Raw genomic sequence first — 18,598 nt, forward strand, 5'->3', positions numbered from 1 at the left:
ATTTAATAAATGCATATTTTATATTGAAGGTGGGTAGGATTTCTCTAATTAACATGTGTAACTTTAATAATAATTAATGTTTGATACTTTTGGTTTTCTTTTTAGTTCATTTTTTAGAATTGGCAACCAAAGCGACCTAATCTCGACTGATGGTTCACTGATTGGTTGGTCAGCCAATTTAATGTATGTTGCCTCAATTAATTTCAAACAGATCAGATATTTGTAATAAACCAATGCGGAGTCACAATATGGTATTAAGAAGTTCATCTAGCATGAGCCAATAATAATAAAAGGACCCATTCCTGTCCCCCTTCCTTTTTATTTCCGCCATCTTGTTTTTTTCTGCTGTGATGATTGCCATTGGCTAGTGCCCTCTGGTCAGTTGTAGGTTGTACAATTATTATTTAATATAGAAATTGCGTAATTTACTGAATCAATTGATAATGAAGATCGAATAACAAGTGTAGGCCGCTTATTAAAGTCTCATCTTAGAATTAATTTGGAACTATTTTATTATTCAATACATTGGAAAGAGAATTATTAAGTCTCATGGATAAAATGCAGGCTGCCAAATTTTTGGCTAAAGAAAAAAAATCTATAGTTAGAATGTTTTTGTATTTTATAGTTTAGGTAGCCTATACCTATTTCAAACCGATAATTTGGTAGGATACCATGATTCCGGCCGCTGATAGTGGCTGCTTACTATACTGTAGCCTACACGCCATTGTTAATGTGTTAACAGTAAAATTTCAATAATTATTACTTAGTATAGGCCAATTGCTAAGTTTTCTAACAAAATAAGAGTGTGCAAAAAACAGCCTTTGATGCTGAACGTTGTCACTGCTCACATCACCAGGTCGGCAAGACACCTAAAATCATTGCCACCTCTAATCAAGTTAACCTGTAGGTATTAGGAACTAAATCTTGCTGATGAGCAAATAGGCTAGGTAAACTCTTTACTGAATATTTGAGGGAAAAACAGTGCACATATGATTTGAGTCCAATACAGTTCTTTTTATTTTATTTTTCTCTAAACTATTAGGTTATTTTTATGAAAAGCTCAGGTCTGATTATCAAACTGAGTAGGCCTATACCCTAAATACTTATAAATCTTCAAAGGATTTTATTTTCAAGATACCCTTCCTATGTGTTAGAAGTCTGACACTAAATTTGATGGATAGTGCCTACTATTTAGTTTCAAAAAATCTAGGCTGTTATATGGCTAAGTAAATGCTATTATGATCCATTGAACAGGAGACATTAAACCCGCCATTATTTAGTTCGCTGGTATTTTGAGTAGGACTTGCTTAAAGGGTAGTGATATAAGCATTTATAGGTAATCAATGTAATAATTATAATGAGTAAAACATAATAAGGAACTTACCATCCATCAGAATTATATATTCAAGATCCTGATATCGACATATTTCACTGGTAAACACAATAAAAACTGCACTGTTTGGTTGTGTTTTGAATCACCGGAAGGAAAAATTAGTTTCTTATTCTTCGATAAATCACTTGACAAAAAGACACATTCATGCGTGAAAACTGAAAATGAAACATTCTTGAAATCAAATTAAACACAGCAACAGATAAATACTAACTTAAAACTATTTAAAGAAAAATTCTTAAAAGGACGAGCATTTCCATATTGAAACATCACCTCGCGCTAACGACTACTAGATACAATGTAGTGTACTTAAATCCATCTCCATACTAACTTTAAAAAGTAAGTTTTCGTTTAAGAATCAGTAATTTTTTACTCGAAATTCTATTTATTTAAAACTTATTTTAGTTTAATTATGTATTTGATTTCCATGCTAATTCTTAATGTTACACTTAAAAGCGTACCATCCAACATTCCGTAATATGAGTAGTCAACTTGAGTTGCATCATCAACCTTGAAGGAAAAATAATTAAAATGGTGCACCAGCTAGGCAGGCAGAAGCAGACAAGCGACCAGTACCAGCCAGCTTGTAACGTAGGACACACTAGCGCAAGATCAAGATTGAAGACGCAGTTTCTAAATGACGGTACTCTGAAACTGCGTGGAGGAAGAGGTTATGACAATATTACAAATGCTTTCATTGACTTCTTAACTTCATTACTAAAGTAAAATACTTTTTTGTACTTAATTATTGTCATTTTGTTAAGAAACGAAATGTTATCGAGAAGATTTCTTTTGAAGCAATCCTTAAAACCGGCGTTGAACTTCATCAAGGTTAGTTTTTCAAAGTTATTCCATAAATAATAGCCAAGTCTTGGTTGTTTCTCTATAACTTATACATTAATATATTTATTTAAAATTATGATCTTATAATCTGTATAGTATAGTACAGATAGTATAGTAGAGATGCTGACGTGAAACTGGCCATAGATTCCATCCATAGAAAGAACGAGTACCCGAACCTAGTTCTTAACTGAACACCCAGTTCAACTTAACCCTTACAAAATATATATATTAATTTAATAATGTGAAGATAAATACTACAAATATATATTTTAGATAAACAAAGTCTACTTTTATGGTATTAATCGCGATTTGTAGCAGCTATGATTAACCCTAGAAGTGGCGCGCAAACGTACTGTAGTGGCACAGTGTTTTAGGGTAACCGGTGTAAGGTATTTTTCTAAAGCTTGGTTTTTACTGCAACGAATGGGTCCAAATGTAACATATTTATACATCATTTTTCTCACAAAAAGAACAGAGAAACATCTTTTGGTAATTTTATTTTATTTAACATTATTTTTTTTTTTTTCAAAAAGTATGTGAAGTTTTTGGTTTTTAAAAATTTTTTTTACTCCAAATTCCGTTTTGTACCTAATTTTGAGTTTATAAAACAAAGATTTCAAAATACCCATTTGACTCGAAATTTTATGCTGATTTCAGAAATATATAGTTTATATGGCTTAAAACGTGATATATTTACATATTTTTACGAAAATTCATAAAATTGTACAAATTCAGTTTTTTTGTGTCCAGAGAAAGTGGAAAAAAAATAATAAATCTGTATGTATTCAAGACCATGAAACTACATCTAATAATTTCTAAAGTCTAGAAATTAACTTCAGAAACAAAATAAAAAAATATTTATTACAACTTACCAGTATTTACAATATTTACAAGTGTAGTCCAACAGTTTTATTCTGAATCGCTGTTGGTTGCCTTCCTCTTCTTACCAACTACTGTTGGTCTATAGAAGTGTTCTAGAAGGTGGTAACAATTCTGATGGACCCCGCAGTTGCAGCCTGGACAAAAATAGCTGGTCCTTTTCTTTATTTTGTGTTTTTTCATTACACACAGCACACAACCGATTATTTTTGTTGGGGAGTAAAGTGAGTTCGTTGCACTGGACCGACTACATCACCACCCGCTCCTGGGATTGGTAACTGTCCTTGAGTTTCATTAGGAGCTGCACTCAATTCCTCTATTATGCTGACTCCTATAAAATCTCTTCGAGACATGGGCTGATCACTATTACTTTTGTACAGTATATATGCATTATGCAAAGACATATCAAGGAAGTTTGAGAAAATATTCTTCCAATACCTTCTAGTTGGTCTACTGCAGGTGGCATGGTAGATACTTTTATCCTTTACGTCAAACAACCTCCCATAAAGGAATTGTATTTGGCAATATTAGAACAGGTTTCTCCACTTCAGTACCTTCTTTTACTCCTCACACAACTGCATTCTCTGCATGTACAGCGGTAGACAAACAATAGACTGGCTTACTAGATTTTTTCTCTCTAAAGCCTACAAGTAGGCAAAACATTTTTCCTAAAATAAACAATTTCTTTTGGTTGTAAATTTTTGTTGATTAAAGATTTTGACAGTCCCTTTAGAATTTTTTCCTAATCGTTCCTGTGAGGTATGTGTTTCTTTCAAAGAGTTTTTTCTGCTAGGGGAATTTTAGTGTACCAGTTATCCGTAAATAAGTGGTATCCTTTGTCCAGTAGATTCAGATTGTTCTAAAAGGTAGATAATCTACCCTCTGTGCCAATGGATCAGTGCCGTCTGATAAAAAATTCATGCCCACAATACAATTCAGAATGAATCATGTAGCTAGTCCTGCTATCACATACCTCAAAGTTTTTCAAACCAAATCTGCAGTGCCTTTTGTTTGGCATATATTGTAAATAAACCATTCTGTTTTTCATGCCTATTAGACTTTTCGTCTATACAAATGTTTTGGGAAGGTACAAAGTACTTTTTGAAATTATGGTTAAGTTCGTCAATGTAAGGTCTGACTTTGTGCCATGGGTCATGACCGGGTTGTCCTTTTTGAGGATTTTCTGTAGAATTGAGATGAAGCATTGCATTTATCATTTGAAAATCGTCTGAGAGACATTACTTTTTTGGAAAAAAAATGGTAAATGTTGGCTTGAGTTGGTATCCCAGTAATGAACAATATGTTACGGAATGATAACCCCATATTGATCACTACAGAAATGTATTTTTTTATTTCTTACAGGTACCCATTTATTTAACCCTACTATGCGTTTTCAATTTGCCGTCCTTCATTCCTAGCCTTATCAATAATATTTTGAGCATTAATATTTGTTTCTCGAGATATCAGTCTCCAGATTGTTTGCGTGAAGAATAGATACAGGTACATTATTGGTGGTGAGTTTCTTGCAGGACAATTTCTAGGTCCGTATATTAGATTCCCTAACCAAAAAGGGTATTTCTTTTACAGGTTCAGGGGGGGGAAGACAGACACCCATACAGAGTCAACAGGATCAGTAACTTGGGGGATCAGGTCTGGAACTAGGCCCAGAAATGTCAAACAGGTTGGGAGATTCAGGCCTAGGCCTAGAGTTGAGGTTAGGCCTACATGGAGCTTGCGGCACATTTTCCAAATGTTGTTCAAGGTTCCACTCATCAATTTCATCAGCAATTGGGCAACATAATCATCGTCTGATGAGCTATCAGATAAGCTATCACTAAAGTTACACTTTCCCTTGTAATGTCGAAATCAGAATCCTGTCCTTCATCATCACTTGACATAGGCTCACCCACTAACTCCCTCAAATCACTTGAACGATCTTTATAGTTTGTGGAAGACATATTTTTCACTAATACGGAAAAAAAAGGTTACTAAATACACTGAAATAATATAATATTATCACTACTGAACCTAAATAACACAAGTAAACAAACGCTACGTGACTGCACAAAGACACGACACGACGTCAACATAGCAACCAGCCACCAGCTGTCTTCATTCCAGCTGTCAGTATTTCACAACACATAGAGGAAAATAAAAGTGCAATACAACTTAAAAACTCGATATTAGAGAAGTTTGGTTCTTCCTCTGTGCAACCATATAAGTTTTATCACGATCGGATAATATTTACGACTTCAAACGTTACGTAATATGAAACAAGCATGTTAATGCGCCGTATATACGGCATTGGCGTCTGACGACGGCCTAATGCGCCGTATATACGGCGCGCGCCACTTCTAGGGTTAAACAAGGTAAGTACTGGAATTTTAATAAAACTTTCAATACATGTTCTACTGTATTATATTACTACCCTCAATTTAGGCTGCACCTATTTTTGGATATTTATCGATTTCACAAGTAAATTCTGAAAAACCAAATCTAGGCTATGAATAGCCGTACCTGAAAAACATAGGAGCCGATTTTGATAAACTTTCTATGGCACATTCATTACATGGTCTACTATCGAATAACGAGTGTATGCCGCTTATTAGAGTCTCCCTGTCTACTATACTACCATATAACCTTCATTCTTAGGCTGCACCTATTTTCAGAGATAGCCTATATCGATTTTATATGTCAAATACTAGACAATGTAACAAAAACTGTAAAAACCTCAGTTACTTATTACTATTTTGAAGGATAAATGTGTCTAACATCTTTATTCTTTATTCCAATGACATCTGACAATTCAATCAAACAATAATATTGTAAGAAACTATGTACTAAGATGAATAAAATATATGAAACAAAGAGAAAAATTACAATGAAAATATACATGCAATATACAATGACAATTCAATTTTAATACTATTAATAAATATAGACTATGAAAGTATTAACAAGGATAACGACAAATGAGGGTGCATTAAGAATTAAATGTGTCAGTGTATTAATTGAAGGAAGGTCAGAGACAATTCTTAAAGGGGCTAGCTACTTTTGATGTAGAAGAGGTCCAAGTCCTCGGAGATAGCATCCTTAGCAGCGGACTGTTCATGGCATAATTCATTGAGACTACTGGTCTTGGAAAGACATCACATGACCTTTTTCCGGCAGGCACTATGAATGTGATTCTCTGGAGAAGGTTGGGACAGTCCACTTCGGAGTTGGCCAAGCAGTGTAAGAACATTATGTCCTAAACAATGTGTCTTTCCTCGAGAAATGACAGATTGAGAAGACTAACAGTATCAAGCAAGTGTGTTTCAGCGTATCTGAACTCAAGAGTGTACCCAACATGTGGAGGAAATTATTTTGCACCTTTTAGATTGGATTTTAGATAGGCATGATGAGGGGCCAGACGACACTACAGTACTCCAGATGAGGTTTGACGAACGAAGAGTAGAGCAGCTTAAGAGAACGGGTACTGTTAAATATTCTATGGAGGAGATGGATGAGACAAAGCATGCGCAGTGCTCTGGTGCAGGAGGCATGATGTACGTTTGAGGATAGCATCACTGATATATATATATATATATATATATATATATATATATATATATATATATATATTTATAAAACAGCTTTATACACTGATAAAGGCTAATATTGCAGTGGAAGGTAATGCATAGCCATTTGTCTGTGTTCAGAGACATCAAGTAAGTACCACACCATTCCACAATACAATCCAGTCCATCTTAAAGGTCAGGTTTCATCAAAGCAAACTTTCATGTGTTCTAACATGCAAGTAACTTGTGTTTTCTCTTAAGTTACAATACACCATTTTGGATAAATTGTAACTTTATTTCTCTTATTACTTTTGTCTGTTTTTTAAATAAAATCTTACTGAATGTTTTGTTTTACAGATTGAAAATGTGGCACAGATTCATTTTGGGTGTTCTCACAGTACCAAAATTGCTCTTTTAAGTAAACATTTTAAGAACTATAGAAGAAATGTTTTTAGTACTGGACCACAAATTAGGTTTGAGAGCTCAAATGTTTCGACTCACCAAAGTACAGTTGAGAGCACTACTGGCTTAGATCCCATCCCAGAACCCCCAGTTCCTTTATCAGAGATAACAGAGGCAGCGATCAAGGTGAGTCTAGGCTTAACCTGGTATTTTGTTTTAGTCTAAAATTAGTATACATTGTACAGAACTTGTACTTTTAATGTCTCATATATATTTCAGATGACTAGACTTTTGTTTCTCTCATTGTAAAAAATATATATCTTGAAGTTAATAATAACACTGGAACTGGCAGTCATTTTTTCTTCAGATGGCAGACCACTTTTGAGTGTTTAACTGCTCTTTAGAAGTTTTTGGATAAATACATTTCTACTATAAACCTATATATATATATATATATAGATTATTTTTCCAGGAGAATGTGGAGATAATTATGGTATAAAAACATTATGCATAAACGATTAAAAAATATGACTACACTGAAAAAATTCTTTTTTTAAGTGGTGAGACTGCACTTGGTAAAGTGTGATAGTATGATAAATATTAGAATCTGAGTTAGCCAATTTATTCTTCATTTTACCAAGTTTTAGAAAATATATAATGGTATCCGGGTTCTCTTGAAGGAAAATTTTATATATATTGATAATAAATACAAAATAATTGAATCGTAAAAACTGAGGGCTCTGTGGTGTAATGGTAGCACATTCACCCGGCAAATGAGAGATCTGAGTTCGAATCCCGGCGGAGCAAGTACTTTTTGCGAGTCAATGTTTATTGAAATTAATTTATACAAATTTAATGTAAATAAAAGTCATTTGACAGGTATTTGGTCTTCGGATCATATGTTAGTTTTCTTATTTAAACGCATACGTGACAGATACGGCCAAATACAAAATAATTGAATCGTAAAAAGTGAGGGCTCTGTGGTGTAATGGTAGCACATTCATCCGGCAAGTGAGAGATCCGGGTTCGAATCCCAGCGGAGCAAGTACTTTTTGCGAGTCAATGTTTATTGAAATTAAATTTATACAAATTTAATGTGTGTGTGTGTGTGTGTATATATATTATATATATATATATATATATATATATATACACATATATAATCCACAAATAGTACACTGTAGGCTAAATTTGTTACTATGGGTATGATTATTTTCAAAAGTGAAAAAAAAAAAAATAATTTTTACTCTGAATGTTTCCAAAATATACCAGAGAATTGTGTGCATTACAAAATAATAAATAAATAATACTTACCTGGTCTCCTACAAGTGTACGCTTGTAGGTGCTTAGGCGTAAAGTGGAGTTTAGAGTGACAAGTTTCAAAAGATCAAGTTTCTTCTTATGTAAATTTTGAACTTTTGCTGAAATATTGTCTTAGTTTGGGGTTCCAGAAAGCACAAAGGGAGACCTAGGTGTCACTATCAAGGCTAAAGTTATCAGTCTGACAGCTCAACAAGTTCTATAAAGTCAAAAATCAGCACAATTTTGGGACATTATTGAAATGAGAGCCTAAAACAAAGCTATAGGCCAACATAATAAACCATGCCCATGATATATCACTAATATTGTAGCTCTCCGCTAACACTTCCACTGCACTGCACAATAGTGTAGATTGACTAATTTCAACTTATCACATATAAAACCATGACACGAAAACATTACACATTGATTTAAAAAGATCCATAATAAACTCGTTTTTATAAGTCGTTAACACTATCTCTCGAAATAAATACTTTTTTGTAAGTAAATCTAAAGGTCAAAACAGACAAACTCCTGCTTCAAAATGGCTACATGAAGACGATTGTTCTGGCTAGTTTGTCACTGTGATATCACTGCTGCCAAAACAGCAAAACAAATTCACCATTGAAATCAGCAATTCTTTCTGTTTAAAATGGTATATAAATAATGGTGGTAGTGATGACTTAGGTACTATATGAACTGCCAGAACGTGTGTGTCAGATCAACATTTTAATGTCGATTTTTAGTTTCAGGAATTATTAAGTCTAGCTGTAGTTTTATGACAGAACAAAATGATAAAATTCACGAATAAATAATGAATTATTTGTAAATCTCGCTTTAGAAGCTTGGAGTAATATTGCAAAAAGATATGTAATTACAGGTGTGACTCAGAGGAAGTAAGATAACCATTATTTTTCTTGCCAAAGTGGTAGACTAATTTTGAACTTGTATTTGAGCGTTTTACAAGAATAAAACTGTTTTGCATAGAAAAGCTTAGGTTTTTTGTTTTCTACCTATTTTATTGGGAAAATTATTTTTATGACACAAAAGTGCTGAAATTCAGTTAACAAAACTAACATGGTTTATAACGTTTTCATAAAAACGAGGAGACAATGTCATCTCGGCATTATAATTTACAAGGTAGGTATTACAACTTAAATTTAGGTTATTTTTTTTTTTTAATTGAGATAACAGATGATTTGATAGCATGACACGCAAGTGCATCTTCAGCACAGCACGAAGCGTCTTATTATTTGATGCTTTATGCTGATGATGCACTTGCATGTCAGGTTTTTTTGTATTCGAAAAATACAGAAATAAAGTAAAATTGACACAAGTTTGTTGTTTTCATTTAAAAGAAATAGTTTCAAGCACATACTCAAATAAAAATTCAAAAACATACTTCAGCACACAGCATGGTGCATTAAAGATAATTAAATTGAACATGTTAATTTATAAAGAAATCTTTATTGAATTCAGAATCGAGACTCAGGACAAAATTTAGGTATTGGTATCAGAATTGCAATAAAATATTTTTGGTGTGGCCCATCCCTAATAAAAATAGAGGATGGGGCTATATTCCTATTCCTTCGTAACACGCTCCAATCAGAATCAATTTTTTTAATTGGCTCAGTATTTATAAGCAACAATATTATAGTAATGTGCTTGTATTAAAGGAGTTAGTAATTTAAACTAGCTTCGAAAAATAATTGTTAATTTGTGCATGTGGAGAACTGTAATGATTTATTCTTTTTTTTCAGATGCAAAATCTAAACCATAAGTTAATTTAAGAAAACAGTAAAACGCACCTAAGTCAAGATATGCAATAAATAATTTTGTGCCAAACGCATAATATGATACCTAACTCGCATATTGGAGTAAAATAGAAAACACTTGCTAATAGTAAACAAATGTGGGCTTGCTCTCTCATGCCCTAACACTAACATTAGAATACAGTAGCATCGACTTGTCTGCACATAACCAGTACAACTACGTGGCGATAAAAACTAGGTTTCTTCAGTACTTATGCATTTAACTTTATGATAATCAGGTTTCAATATTTTTGTTGAATTTGAGAAATTGTATCCTGTGTAGTCTTTATTTTTAAAATGGAATTGTCAATAACTTTTTCTCTGATTGTTATTGGTAAAGTGGTATGTGTTAAGCAGGTGTGGCTGTGTTCTTGTTTTTGTTCACTAGTTTGCAGAGTTGATATCTTCATTTGGATATACAGATGGAACAGAAAGTCATTATCTAGAAGATGTAAAAGCTGCGGACACTTTGTCAAATCCAATGTCTTCAAAGCCTGAAATATATAAGACAGCTATTGAGGTACAATTTAAAGATCTTCTGAATGAGCCTCTTAGTATATTTATTTTGAGTTCTTTTTCTTTCCAATGTATCAGGAAATTTTGTTTAGTTTCTGTTTTCTTCCTGAATGAGCAGCAATATTCATCTTAAATATAATTTTCAATGTTATATTCATTTCAAAAATATTGAAATAATTCTTTTGAGAATTACACAATTTTGTAGCATGCATTGGCTGTGTTTGTACCAGTAGTCTACTGTTACATTAGACTAAATATCTCCATGTTTATTTGATCAATTGAAAATTGTAATAGCTTAATAAATTTATTCATTATGTGATGATATTTTATATCAATGATCATACTTTCAACTCAATAATTAGATTTGGAAAGATGCAGAGACATCACAATCTAAGTCGATTTCTTCAGATCCAGGTTCACTTGGCAAGGAAGCTGTGTTTGAAACTTCGGATTTAGATCACCAGGTAAATATTTAGGGATCTTCGTAGATTTTCATTTTGATTTTACTTTTTCTTCTTAAAATCTTTAGCTATGTTTTGTTTTACTTTCTTGAACTGCTTGAAGTGACCAAGTTACGAATACTATCGTTTTCTGTTTTACATTTTTCTTACTCGATTTACAAGCTGCCTTGTGGAAATGCTGCAGATGTTAGTTCTTCAGTTCAGGGATCAAACACCCCTAACTACACAAGTATTTTTGATTCCTTGCCAGAACCTCCGGTCGTCTCGTCTCCGCTTGTCACATCAACAGCACAGGTATAAGAAGAGCATACTTTTATCAGTTTGGTGTTAATTATGTATGATCATAAAGTATAACATTTAAATAAGTTAAGTTATGTGGTAACAGACACAATGTATCATCAAATCAACTTCATTTCAACATAATTTTGATCTGAATAAATCAAACTTTATTTTAAATTATTAGTATTTTAGAATAATAAAATGTTTAGTTTCAATTTTACAATTACTTATAAAAGTAACATAGCTATGGTGGGAAGGGATGATTCAATGTGGATTTTGATTTTGCTCCAGTTCATCTTCCTCTTAGTGCAGGAACTGAAATCTGATGCTGTAACAGACTTTACTCTTGGGATCGTGTCTAAAACATTGTATTACATTCAATTGTGAATCTTATGATAGAATGAGAATACCTCAACACATGGATTACACTATATTTTGTAGTCTATGTGTCTCTGATGTCGAGTATGACAGGATAACAGGATTTCGGACATTTACCATCGTTATGGTTACAAAAGATATAACAATGTTTCTATCTATAGGATTGGAATCTATCCTCTTCTCTAGGTGAGGGAGATATTAGTACATATAAAAATAAAGAACAGAAAGAAGACGAGAAGAAGGGAAAGAAGAGGGTTCCAACATACTCAAAAACTGGTTGGAGTCTCGTCCAGGCGTTGTCACTGCAAAGAATGCGTCACCAGCATAAGTCACGAGTACAAGAAACATAATCACAAATTATACCGGCACGGATAAAAGTGGGATACTAACACGAAAATCGATGTCGGCTCATTCTTTTGCACCACGTCGTGTCATCTGGAACAATGGGACAGGAAGGCGATGGTGAGGAGGAGGAAGGAGTAAAGGCAAGCCTCTTCCGGCCCTATGTGTTGGTCCTAATGTAGGGTGCAATAACGATGGCAAATGTCTGAAATTATCTACTGCATTAAATTGTTCTAAATATTCTATGTTCTATAATAAATGGAATTGTATTATTATTTAATTAATCATTAATATTTAATTGAGTTATTGCAGAGTTTTAGTGTTGTCGTACATTGTACTTGTTTACAATGAATTCAGAATCTTTGAATGGAATTATTTTTCAAATTTATTGTAATAACTTTCATATTTTAAACTTCTGGTAGTTGTCAGCCTTTTATAGAGTACTTGCAAAAATATCTCCCTCAAATTAAATATCCTTTTAGATTTATTGTTATTTGATTGATTTTATAATGTATGATAATCTCAAGTTGAACATTTAGTTTATATACACATATTTCAATGTTTGTCTTCAGTGTTATTTTTTATAAGTTAAATAGTGTAGAGATAATAAAAATGAATACTCAAGTGTGTAAAATTGGATAAAACTCTACTTGAACAGTGTTAAAACTTCAATTTCTGTTACTATTTGAAGGATTTCACTCTGGAGCCGACATTTGCCAGTCAAGGGCTGGGAGGTTGGACACCAGTTGGAATAGTCCAAAACTGCCTGGAATATCTCCATGTGGATTGTGGACTACCGTGGTGGGGAGCCGTCGTGTGTGGTAATACATTTTTTTTTAATATTTTAGCTTGCTTCTAAGTTTTAGTATTATACATTTTTAGTTGTATTTTGTGATTTAATTTCACTACATTATTATTAATATTTAAAACATTAAAATATAACTTATTTCCAAAAGAAGTATTTTTAGGATTTTAGACATCTTGATAAGAACTAAAAAAATATACAGTATGCATTGTAAACAGAAGATTTTTGAAGATTTTGTAATCCGTTTAAAAATTATGCATTTCTTAGGAAAGATAGAAAGGTGGATTGCTGAATTATGATCATTATAAGATAAGATTAAGATAGTAATGCAAAATCTTACAATCTATAAAAAATTATGATTATGGAATGCACCTTATCAACTAAAAGTACCTTAACAACATACTGTAATCTACAGTACAGGTACATCTACTTTCAGCTGTTTTATCCCAGAAATGATGATTATGGACTGCCCATTATTGAATATGAGAGCCCTAACATGGTTTAGTCTACAATAAAGTGATTGTCTTTGTTATATCTCACAAACTGATAGCTATGGTCTACTCCTTATTAACTATAAGTACCTTACAACCTAGTTTTGTCCACAGTTCAGTGACACATATCTGCTTTCTGTTTTATCTATTGAGAAAGGTAAAGACATTGTGTCTTTTGAGCTGGTTTTAAAGGCCGAATGTTTAATAAGCAGACCAATATTTATCTATAATATACTTAAACAATACTATGCTGTGTTTGATAGTGGAAATCACTATAAAATGTACACAAAATAAGTAAAGGACAGTACAGTAATATGAAAAGTAGAAAATGCTTTTCATTGTTTTAGATAGTGTTAGTTTGACATCTAATCTTGAATATACCAAATCTTCAACAAAGATTTGAATTGTAGGATCGATCGTTGGGATTCGACGTTTGAATCTGCAGAGATCTGCCCTGTCGACAATATACAAATTACTGATTGCTATAACGGGGTTCTTGTACTTTTAATAAAACAATTAAATTATTATTGTATTTTTGTAAGTATTATTATGTTTGCAGTATTTTCTATCTCTATGTTCACACAGTGGCGTGATTCTGCTGCATTTATTCGCAGATGACAACTTGTTGGACACATCAAATCTGTTTTATTGGTGAGACAATAATTATATCGTATGGCAAACGTCAATTAATATTGATATCTTAAAATTTCTGTCATTCATACTATAATACACATACAGACATACAATCTTTACAGCCACACCTCTTTCATTTATCGCTAATGCAACGCATTTCGAACAGCGGGGTCAGTCTTCTAATTGGGCAGCCTCCCAGTTGAAAGCCAAAAACTCACCTGCATTATAAAATGCTTGAGACACCAAGAAGCGTTTTAGGCGAGTCTTGAACGCCTTTGGTATTGGAGCATCTTTGATTGAATTGGGTACAGGCTGTTGAGGAAATGAACACCCGCTTGTGACGGTAGGCGTTCATAAACCACCGTTCTGTGTCTCACAGTCCGGTAGTTTGCTCTGCCACGTGTCTCATACATGTGTATGTCTTAGCCTCTGGTAAAGGTACATTTATTCCTACAAAACATAGTTGTTTCCAATATATAGAGACATGGCAGAGTTAACAGCTGCAATTTCTTGAAAACTTGCCAGCACAACTCTCTGAATTTGATTTTTGCGATAGTTCGAATTGCTTTTTTTTTTAGTCTGAAAGCTCTTTGGAACTTAGTATTAGCACCAACAACTGCAAAAACGTGTTTTTATCGTACTTTGTGTATGGAAACCTTTAAATAGTAAATCTAATTAACAAATTATCATTTTGTAGACAATATTTTGCTTACAGTTTGTATTTTCTATATTTCCTTTCAAACATTGCCGCAAGTTTGATGCGTCGATTTGCGGATGAGTATTGATCAGTAGTACGCAAATTACTGATCGCTAAGATGTGTTTTTGTTGTATTTGTTTATAAAAATCCAAATTATAAATAGATATATTATAACCTTATTAAGAAATTATTATGCTTTTGTGAATAATATTTCACTTGCAGTTTTTATTTTGTATGTTGTGCAGCGCGTACTGCATGTATACACTAATGTCAGTATCTATTGTTGTTTACTTTATAACTTTTATAGTTATGGTATGAATATTTTCTCTATAAAAAATATTATATTTAATGTTTTTATCATGATTAGAATGGGTTTGAAATTTTCAAACATTTAAAGTTTAATGCAAATTTAGTACCGGTACCATACTTTTGTTGATTCAAAGCATACATTCTGAATGCCCATATCATCATTTATCAAATTAAAGTAGAAGGTAGGACATATGACTTATTTCTCTGAACCTTTAAAAATCCCTTCACAATAGAGTGGTATTCTTGGGTTACTTTTTATATTATCAGACAGTATCCAAAGGTAAACTAACACCAAATAATAGAAATTGGATTGGTGGTAATTTTGTTTCAATCATACCTAAGTTTAAAAAGTTATCACGATTTGAAATTTGGGAATCGGTTTTTTAAGATTAGGATTTGCCCATCACTAGTTTTGGAAAGTTATTTTGTTCGTGCTGTGGTAACAAAGGTTCTCACCACTTACGTATTGGTGACACTGCCAGCTGTGCAAATTCCATCACTGGCCTTTCTCACTGGATGCATTACACTGCTTAGTTGGACACTACCAAATTAAGTTACCAATTTATCAAATAAATTTAATTAATTTACCAAACACCATGACGGATACAAATTTTAAATCAGTAGATCGTTTTTTGCAAAAATAAAAGGATATAGACACTGGCCAGCTAAAATCTCTCAAGTTATCAGAAAGGAAAATAAACCATTAAAGTTAAAAATATAATGTTTTGGTGACAGTACAACTTTATAATTAAAGGAATCTAGCCTTTTTTCCTACTCTGAACATATTCATAGTTTTAGCATCTCACAAACGGACAATTTTCCAGAGAACGTACTTTTATGTAGCACCAAAGATTTTTAACATATTACCTGAACCTTTGAAAAGAATTAAGGCTAGTAGGAGATTTAAAACAGAACTTAAGAAATGGCTATTCTTGCAGGATGATATTGAGGGTCTAATATATTCTAGGATACATTGAGACATATATTGTTCCTATATTATGCTGTACTATATTGAATTGCTATGCATATCATATTTTTATACATTAAGGGGATCAAATCAAATTTTATTGAGTAAATAACGAATAACATGGAAATTTATGGAATAATCTATATTTTGTTTTTTACTAACTTAAAAAATTTGTTATAAAAGTAAAGTACTGATAAAAGAAATTAACTAATTTTTGAGGGAACCTCAAAGCAGGTATTACCTATGAGGTCCTAAATTTCCTAACCATTAAAAGTTTTTTTTTAATTTATGGCTTAATATGACTGTTGTATCTAAGCATCTAAATATGTTCTGAAGTACCTAAAAGAATTGTATCTTGCTTTGTTATAAGTATTGTTATTTATTTATACTATTAATATTATTTATCTATTTATCCTTGTATTGTTATTTAGATTAGTTTCTAGGGGTATGCGTCTGTTGTTGATTTCTTGATGCTGGATGAAATGTTAAATTATATACAATGTATTATATGATTTGAATGTTGTATGGTAATGGGAAATAAATTATTTCTATTTCTATTTCTATTTTAGGAATAAACTTTTTAACAAAGCTCTATCAGATGCAGAGCAAGCTTTTAATTGTATAGACAATAACCACTCAATAGATAAAGTAGACTGCAGTTCCTCAAGTAACCAACAGGATAACATAGACAGCAGAGCTATTACCATTGATTGTAGTCCACCTCATAGACTAGACACTGTTGAATGTGTTGAGAATAAAATCAAAGGTATTGAAAACATTTGTGACACTGACCTTGAAACATCACTTACTTTGGCAGCAGAGGTAGGCTCCGCTCTCCTTGCTGAAAATAGTAAGCTTAAGCAGGACCTGTTTGTAATTACTTTAAAAAAACTCTGACCTAGCAAAACATATTACTGAATCAACTTACTTTGTCAAGATAAAGTTAGAAGCTCAGATAGAACTGGAGGAAGAAAAAACAGCGTTAATAGACAGAACCATTTATTTGGGTGAATAAGGCAACTTGAACTGCAGCTCTTGAAAGAAAAGGAATTACAACATGAACTAGTATAAGTCATCCCTCATCCATCCTGCTCCAATTAGCTGAGCTTAAGGTTCATCAGGATAAACTGAAGCACCAGGTGACTGTACATATTCAGACAAAACCTTGCATCTTACAACAACTGGACCACAGAAGTCAGCCAAATCTGCGATAAAAACACTGAACTTCCTCTGGCCAATACCAGGACTCACCGTAACTCAACCGCAGAAGTCAGCCAAATCTGCAATAAAAACACTGAACATCCTCTGACCAATATCAGGACTCACCGTACTCGACCAAAGAAGTCAGCCAAATCTGCGATAAAAAACACTGAACATCCTCTGACCAATACCAGGACTCACCGTACTCGACCACAGAAGTCAGCCAAATCTGCGATAAAAAAACTCTGAACTTCCTCTGGCCAATACCAGGACTCACCGTAACTCAACCGCAGAAGTCAGCCAAATCTGCAATAAAAACACTGAACATCCTCTGACCAATATCAGGACTCACCGTACTCGACCAAAGAAGTCAGCCAAATCTGCGATAAAAACACTGAACATCCTCTGACCAATACCAGGACTCACCGTACTCGACCACAGAAGTCAGCCAAATCTGCGATAAAAAACTCTGAACTTCCTCTGACCAATACCAGGACTCAATGTAACTCGACCACAGAAGTCAGCCAAATCTGCGATAAAAACACTGAACATCCTCTGACCAATACCAGGACTCACCGTACTCGACCAAAGAAGTCAGCCAAATCTGCGATAAAAACACTGAACATCCTCTGACCAATACCAGGACTCACCATACTCGACCACAGAAGTCAGCCAAATCTGCGATAAAAACACTGAACTTCCTCTGACCAATACCAGGACTCACCGTAACTCGACCGCAGAAGTCAGCCAAATCTGCGATAAAAACACTGAACATCCTCTGACTACATTGTATAACTCGACTGCAGAAGCGGAATCTTCATTGCCTAACATCAGGACTAAAAACATTTTTAGTGCTTCTCTCAGGGCTTCTAAAAACAGGAAAAACAATGAAAAACATGCAAAAGTTTTGCTAGGAAATAAGAATGAGCGCAAACCCCACCCTAGTCAACCACTCAGCAGAACATCTCAAATAAACACTAGTCCTTTAACAGTGTGTAAGAGCCCACCAGTGATAGCACTGAAATAAGGAAATGCATCACACGAGGAATTCTTCATAACTAACATTGAAAATTACAAAAATATCAATTTAAATTTCTCCACACATTCTAAAAAAGTTTTATTAGATGCTAACCCAAGAACAAACCATTTTTAGAACTAAGGCAGGTAAAGGAAAACAAGTTCAAAAACTAAATAAATTTCAAAGTAAAAACAATAACCACAATCTGTCAGTACTTCACTAAAATATAGATGACCTTTGTAACAAAATTGAGAGACTTACTCATCACCTTGAGACCCCAACACCCGGTGTTATTGTCCTTACTGAGCATGGATTAA

General features: G+C 33.2%; 2 protein-coding genes across 3 annotated transcripts in view; one reads left to right on the plus strand and one right to left on the minus strand.

Moving 5' to 3' along the window:
• Positions 1 to 1,687, minus strand: part of LOC124356708 — a 47,288-nt gene extending 45,601 nt beyond the window's left edge. Inside the window, exon 1 of the mRNA XM_046807883.1 lies at positions 1,385 to 1,687. Within this exon, the coding sequence (XP_046663839.1) occupies positions 1,385 to 1,391 (7 nt within the window). The 5' untranslated portion in view covers positions 1,392 to 1,687. The remainder of the gene's footprint in view (positions 1 to 1,384) is intronic.
• Positions 1,688 to 1,950: 263 nt separating this feature from the next.
• Positions 1,951 to 18,598, plus strand: part of LOC124356717 (mitochondrial inner membrane protein OXA1L) — a 33,761-nt gene continuing 17,113 nt past the window's right edge. The window contains exons 1-4 of one of the 2 annotated variants that reach the window (XM_046807902.1): positions 9,763 to 10,704; positions 11,063 to 11,164; positions 11,324 to 11,455; positions 12,852 to 12,981. In XM_046807902.1, coding sequence (XP_046663858.1) covers positions 10,666 to 10,704; positions 11,063 to 11,164; positions 11,324 to 11,455; positions 12,852 to 12,981 — 403 coding nt within the window. In that variant the 5' untranslated portion in view covers positions 9,763 to 10,665. Of the gene's footprint in view, positions 2,222 to 7,029; positions 7,261 to 9,762; positions 10,705 to 11,062; positions 11,165 to 11,323; positions 11,456 to 12,851; positions 12,982 to 18,598 lie in introns of those variants that run through there. The other variant, XM_046807893.1, reaches the window with a different exon arrangement.

This window comes from Homalodisca vitripennis, chromosome 1, assembly GCF_021130785.1.
Source record: "Homalodisca vitripennis isolate AUS2020 chromosome 1, UT_GWSS_2.1, whole genome shotgun sequence".
NCBI lineage: Eukaryota > Metazoa > Arthropoda > Insecta > Hemiptera > Cicadellidae > Homalodisca > Homalodisca vitripennis.